Genomic DNA, 6,439 nt, shown 5'->3' on the forward strand with positions numbered 1-6,439 from the left:
CAGGATTCTCTCGGTCGAACGCCCTTATCTCTTGCTGCATCAAGGGGACATGTGCGAGTATTGGAAATTTTGCTCAACAGTAAAGCAGACGCGGACACAAAAGATAGTTATGGTTATACGCCACTTTCTTATGCGGCGATCCATGGCCACAAAGCGGTGGTGGAGGTTTTGCTTAATACCGGACGTGTGGATGTGAACTCAAAGGATCATGATGGTGGCACGCCCTTGTCGCATGCTTCCTGGTTTGACCAAAAAGACGTGGTAGACTTACTACTTCGGACAGGACAAACAGACCGGACTGCACTGAAAGCTCCTATTCATCATCGTCATAGCTGACCCCGCAAATCATCACGTCGCAAATATGGCCGACGTCCTTTCTCTTGATTTTGAGAATGAAGACCCCTCAGATGAAGCGAAGTCGGAAAGCGAACCCTAGAGCCCCCAATCGCGATCGGGTATATGTTTCATCCTCCTTATTAACAGCATGTCATTGTAGCAAAGCTGGACTGGTCGTGTGGAAAAAGATGGCACGTTTTCTTCTTCTTTCCTTTTGTAATTGAAAATAAGCAAATGTTACGAGAATCTATAGTGTGGCACTTGTATTTGACTCGCATGCAACCAGGAAAGAGTCCCCCCAGGAGGATATCTGTGCTTGTCGTGCGCTTGTTGCCTAGCGGCTGCCTGTGGAATCTTGCCTGAGAAGACCTGATTTCGTGATTGCAAATTAGCTGGGATTGACCGGTGGCTAGTTCTCTATGGAGCACTCGGTTTAGCTATACACCTTGTTTCTCGTTTGTGTGACCTGACGCGTAGCGAAAACTGGTGGTCACTTGTTAGTCAATAGACCTTTATCGTGATGAACGCTCCGCCAGCCAAAAAACAGCGTATCAACCTGCAGCGCCTCTTAGTTAGTTTTTCTCAAGCTCAGTATTGTTCTATGGACCCTGAATGTGCATTGGCACCTCTGATGTCTAACATTTCTCCAATTGGCGCTTATTTGCATTATCACTTCTACAGCCTACTTTGGGTCGTCGAATTCAGAAGATTTTGCTAGGTTCTGCATCGTGGCTGGTTTTAGGGCCTCGCCATTGGCCTCGTAATTTTGGCACCTCAAATCACGAAAGATTAGTAAGATAAGTATACTATATTTGCTATTGCTTTGGAGCAAACTAAGACTCGAGAAGAAGAAGGGGTTTGGATTGTCCTCTCGAACTGGACAAAGTGGGTCACCAATGGCCCCTCAGTGGCATAAAACATGATTCGCAAGGGGAACTTGCTCACTCACGAGCCCTGAATTAGGTAGTGTATTTGTGTCTTGCATTTCCTCTGATAGAAATGATTTCTTTCCTGTATGTCGTGAGATCCTGCCTTCTTTGCCTGTATGATTCCCTAAGTTGCTGCTCAAGTGCACCAACTTTAATGCAGGTAGACACGAGTTGTTTCTGATACCTCGCAGACTCATCCTTAGACTGCAACAGCTTCTTGCACAGAAATTCACACCATTCTTTGGACCTTGGAGGCTTCTTGTAGATTTGAGCGTCGAGCTGCGTAGTAGCAGTAACAGACTCTGTTCCAGCCTCGGCTGAAGGGCTGTGTGACGCTTTCAAGTAGCAACTACTGAATCGTGGAGGCAGAAGCTACGGTATAGATCTGTCAGCAAGCAGATACTGGATAAGAAGGAGCCGGTTTGGCTACATACAGGTCTTACTCGACCATCAAAATCAATGTCTCCGCCATCAACTGTGCTATCATCCTTGAAGTCTTTTTCATCACCAACCTCGCTCACTTCATGAGAGTCGATCGCGCGTTGCCCGACGACCTCTGGTTCAAACACATTAGAGTGCTTCAATCGATGCGTGTTAAGCCGAGGTTTCGAAAGCCTCCCTTGGTCAAGATATCTGATCCGGCTGCGTAGCGCGCCTATGGTTCGGGTAGGGAAGATATTTTCCTAAATTATCTGTTATTAGTTATGAGATTAAGGACAGAAGCATCTCTACCTTGGCTGTAAGACCAGGGTTGATGACCCTTGAAGAATAGATGACAGTCTCAACATACCTTTCGGAGTTTTTTTATGAAGCTTTCATTGCTCATATTGCCTTGCTCTCTTTTAAGGTGCAGTAATTCTTTATCTTCCCCTATAGTCCACCGCTTTGGTCTGGGCCGAGAGGTTTGTCGAGCCATTGTAGTAGAGACACGCCACTGTATATCTACTGGAACTGTTAGCGTTTTTCTAGTCTCCTTACTACTGGGAAATAATTCACGGCGTTTACCTTTCCTTTATGGTACGGAAGACGTTCTAGGCAAGAAGGTTCTGATGTACAGAAAACCCGAAAAAAAAATGGCAAGTCTAATGTGACAGGGAATCTTTGGTATTAAACCTTGTCTCATGTGGATACTACAGTCGGTATCTCGATCCTAAATAATCTAGTCAAGGAAAGATGGCATGTCCTAAATCTATTAGGTACAGGCATCTAGTAAACGTGTACGGCTATTTTGTGAAGGGAACTTGGCAGGTTAATCCTAGAGAGGGAAACCACAATTTACATGGCTCAAACACAAACATAATTCCTGCTTTCGCCTATTTCTGTTCGCCTAGAAGTGTTAGGACCTGCTTTAGCCCCGGACAATTTAGTTCTGAGGCCTGTTTTATTGCAATTTGTTGGGTTTAGCAATAGCCATCTCGTTATATCTTGCGTTGAACCAATGTCTACTATGATCCGAGTTGATAGATTTGACGGAAATTTCCGTAATATGTAATACTATGAGGATGCAAATTAGTGGCGCAACAAAATACTAGGCACTAGATATATTGGGTTGAGGCCTCCACAGCCCATAGCAGCCGCGCCGGCCCTAGGACTACGAAGGCTAACGACTTTGGCAGCCTTTTTTTTTTTTTTTGAACATACTTACACATGTTGACCTCTTAATTTTCTTGTGTGCTTATTTGCTTCAAATTTCTCTACCACACCATGATACAATCGGGCAGATTAGATGTACACTATTTTGCAGAACTGGTGTCCGGGTGATTTATTCTTTATTTCATTTTTCAGATTCCGGTCTAGTATATGTCTCCCGTACTCGCTTGGCTATTGGGTGAGATTACTCTAGCTAGCCACATTTGCACTAGCGTGTTACTGTACTGGAGATAGAATCTGTCGAACTTCGCCACGTCCGTAATATTTGGTACACCACCCGAAATATATGAAGGTCTGATTCATTCAATCTAGCTACGATACTGCACTAGATACAGTCGAAATAGGGGTAAGCTAACTAACTAGAATAGGAAATAGAAAAGATATAGGTAATGACCGAGCAGGCGCTGACTAATAGTAAGTTCGGCGTTGAAGCAGAATACTAGCGGTCAATAAACGTCGACAGAATCAAGTCAATTCCTACCGGACGCCGGTTATGCAAGATGGTGTACTTAATGTGACAGGCTAATACTATTTATATTTCACAGTAATAGCTATCTCATCTATATCTAACCTCAAAGCGTATCACTTCTAGTTGCATGTATGTCGATGGGGGATATTGTCATTTCAACGACTGCATCATTTCTACTTCAAAAACTTTCCAAAAGTATAAGCACTCAGGATACTGTAGTAGCCCGTACCTGATGATTATTTCAACATCTTCAAATTCAAAATGAGATGAGGGATTGGTTACGACTCCAAGGTTGAATCCAAAGAGAAGTATGAACAGTTTGGGTCATAGTGACGACTAGATCCACTTCGCGTAAACGGAGAGTGCTTCTCAGAGTTCTTTCTCCGCTGGCGCTGTGCTAGAAAGAACATTAGGAAAGCAAAAAAAGCGACAGCAGAAATAACAGCTACCGATATAAAAACGCTATCTGGGATTGCGCTGTGAGAGTTAGAAGAACCATCTGCTGCTGTTGCTGTAGAAACAAGAGGGTCCTCTTCTGGTGCGCTAGGGCGAGTCAGCTGTGCATGTGTATTTGACGATGTGTAGCTTCTGAATATGCTCCGGAAAGTGGTGTCGTTGTTGGTAGTTGGTACCCTTTGTGTTCCGTTATAAGTCAAGTGATGTGTCCAGTGTGCTGTGTTGTTATCTGTGCGGGTGGGAAAAAATGGTGAAAGGAGCTTGAAGGCTTTTAGTTTAAGCTCAGTCCATGCTCTGAATTCTAACCAATTGGGTGACAAAGAAGTACGTACTATCATGCATGAGGGTTGTACTTGGGTATAAGTTGATTTTCCTCTTGGTGTCCTGAGTCTGGGCACCAGTCTGTGTTACGGAAACAGACATCTTAGTAATAGATGGTAGAGCTTGTAATGGAGTGGTGTGTAAAGAAGCAGCCTGCTCGTGCTCAGAGCTTGTTACTAGATGAGAAAGAGCTGGAGGATTGACCCACAGTAAAATCAATCTGAGAGGTAACGGGCGGATTGCTGGACCCACTAGGCCATGCGGTACCAATGTTACTAGATGTAGGACTAGACCACGTACCCTCACCATTCATAGCTACTTTGGATCCTATCCATGAGTTTCCAGGACCCATCCTGGTCCCTGTCAACACCGTTTTCCCAGATGTGGGGCCAACGGTAGAACCAACAGCAAACCACAACTTATTGTATAGGGCAGAGGTGATAATGTTTACTGCAGAAACTGGTACACTCCCCGAATTATCAGGCGATTCTGTTTGTGATTGTAGACAACCAGACCTGGTAAGGCCGGACGATCGCAAAAGTGGTAGACCAGGTTCTGTATAAGGGCCAAAAAACGTGCTTGAAGAGGCAGAGTATATTGTGTTGATGTTTCCCGATGTCGAAGCATTTTGATTCTCAGAGCTTACGCTGGTAAGCACGCTTGGTGTGGGGATATACCGCCATGTAGTGCCGGTTTGAATTGCATTGTCTCCTTGTACAGTCTGTTTCCAAGTCTGGATGCGAGATATGCTCGCTGTTGGTAGTGCAGCCGAATTCTCACTCGAGAAAGTTGGATTGCCGGTAGTCATTTCGGCTGTCCTATTCCCTGGAGAGCTGGACATAAGAGTACCGATATCTGAGAGGTTATCATTTGGAATCTGCTTAAGGTACGAGGCATGCGGCGTACTGTTGCTGACTCCAGTTAAGGATGAGCGGTAAGAGTGTATCATGGCGTTGACGACGCATTATAGGAGCAAACATACATGTCGCCTACGGTAGCAACCTGGTATCTGGGTCAGCGCACTTGGAATATTAGCATAATAGCATTGAATAGCAAGTCACTATGAATATTAATTACGACCCATGGGCTATCGTTCTAGTCTTCATATTTCAGCCCGCATCAGGAAAATTTCGTCCAAGAGCGGACAAATCGGCTAGTCAACCAACAGGCACGCTGGTGAAAATTTATTCAACTGGACGCAAGAGTGCAGAGCGCAGAATATAAACTTACTTCAAGAACAGCGAGTGAGTCTAGGGTTCAGCTTGAGATATTCGAACGCGACAATAGAAAAGAATGGACCGCACAATCGTAGTAGGAGGTTCTATCAGCTTTGAGTAGTTTAGCAGGAATATATAAATACCATCAGGTTACATTTCGAGCCTGTGAAAAGAGTTCTTGAGCAAGTCTTTCAAAATGAGCCAGGACTACAAATGGGACTGTGACATTCCTCTACCCAGTGTTGAAGATTATGAAGAAATTGATCTAGATTTGACGGACTGGGAAACTGAATCTACCTACTCCGAAAGCGAGTCGGATAGAGATTTTATTACAACTTCAGATATATATATAGATACTATATCGCACGATCCGAGTTATTACCCCTCAGAGACCGAGGACCTATCTTCCCAATCTCCGTCTGATGATGGAAAAATTATGGATCCGGTACGTTTGTTGGCTAATTGAGAATTTCATCAGCTCATCTTGTCAAGAACTCTATACAACTGGGGGAATATGGCCCGCTTAATATTCTTGACGAAAGAGATGTTGATGTTGACAAGGGTACAGCAACCCAATTCTTGATCAGTTGCTGGGTAGACGAAGAGAAATTGTCTCAACTACTCGATCTGCTGGAGGTTCCCAAGCCAGATGCTGTTAGTGGATGAGGCATGAATTAGCTACAGGGCAGTGTCACTTGAGACGTTACAGTACTTCTTTGTTTCTCAAATATGTATCATAAAAATCTACCAGTATGTGTACAGAGGGTTGAACCATGGATATTGTCGAGAACTTGCCCTTCTCTTAATTAGTGCAGCATGGTTGAAACATAAATTTGACGACGACCTACCAGGGTTCTTTGCTTAGGTACGTAGCACGTCCGATTGCCCCTCGTTTGTGGGTTTTGTGATCGTTGAATATGACTTCACTCGATCAAAGCAGCAGCAGAAAGCTGTCATTGTCAGAAGAGGGCTCTCGCAGTAAGAGACACTTGCCAAGCTAGTATTTGGGATGTATGCGGCTGCAAGCACCAGCGTAGTTGAATGGTTCAACGTTAATTGAG

General features: G+C 44.4%; 1 protein-coding gene across 1 annotated transcript; it reads left to right on the forward strand.

The window, feature by feature from the left end:
• Nucleotides 1-5,574: 5,574 nt before the first annotated feature.
• BDV14DRAFT_203808 (uncharacterized protein) lies at nucleotides 5,575-6,044 on the forward strand (the record flags this gene model as incomplete). The annotated part of the gene is made up of 2 exons (XM_073774366.1): nucleotides 5,575-5,823; nucleotides 5,871-6,044. 2 exons carry the CDS (start codon nucleotides 5,575-5,577, stop codon nucleotides 6,042-6,044), a joined length of 423 nt encoding a protein of 140 aa, XP_073624318.1.
• Nucleotides 6,045-6,439: the final 395 nt, after the last annotated feature.

Source organism: Aspergillus stella-maris (assembly GCF_047715825.1).
Source record: "Aspergillus stella-maris strain CBS 113639 unplaced genomic scaffold BDV14scaffold_65, whole genome shotgun sequence".
Taxonomy (NCBI): domain Eukaryota; kingdom Fungi; phylum Ascomycota; class Eurotiomycetes; order Eurotiales; family Aspergillaceae; genus Aspergillus; species Aspergillus stella-maris.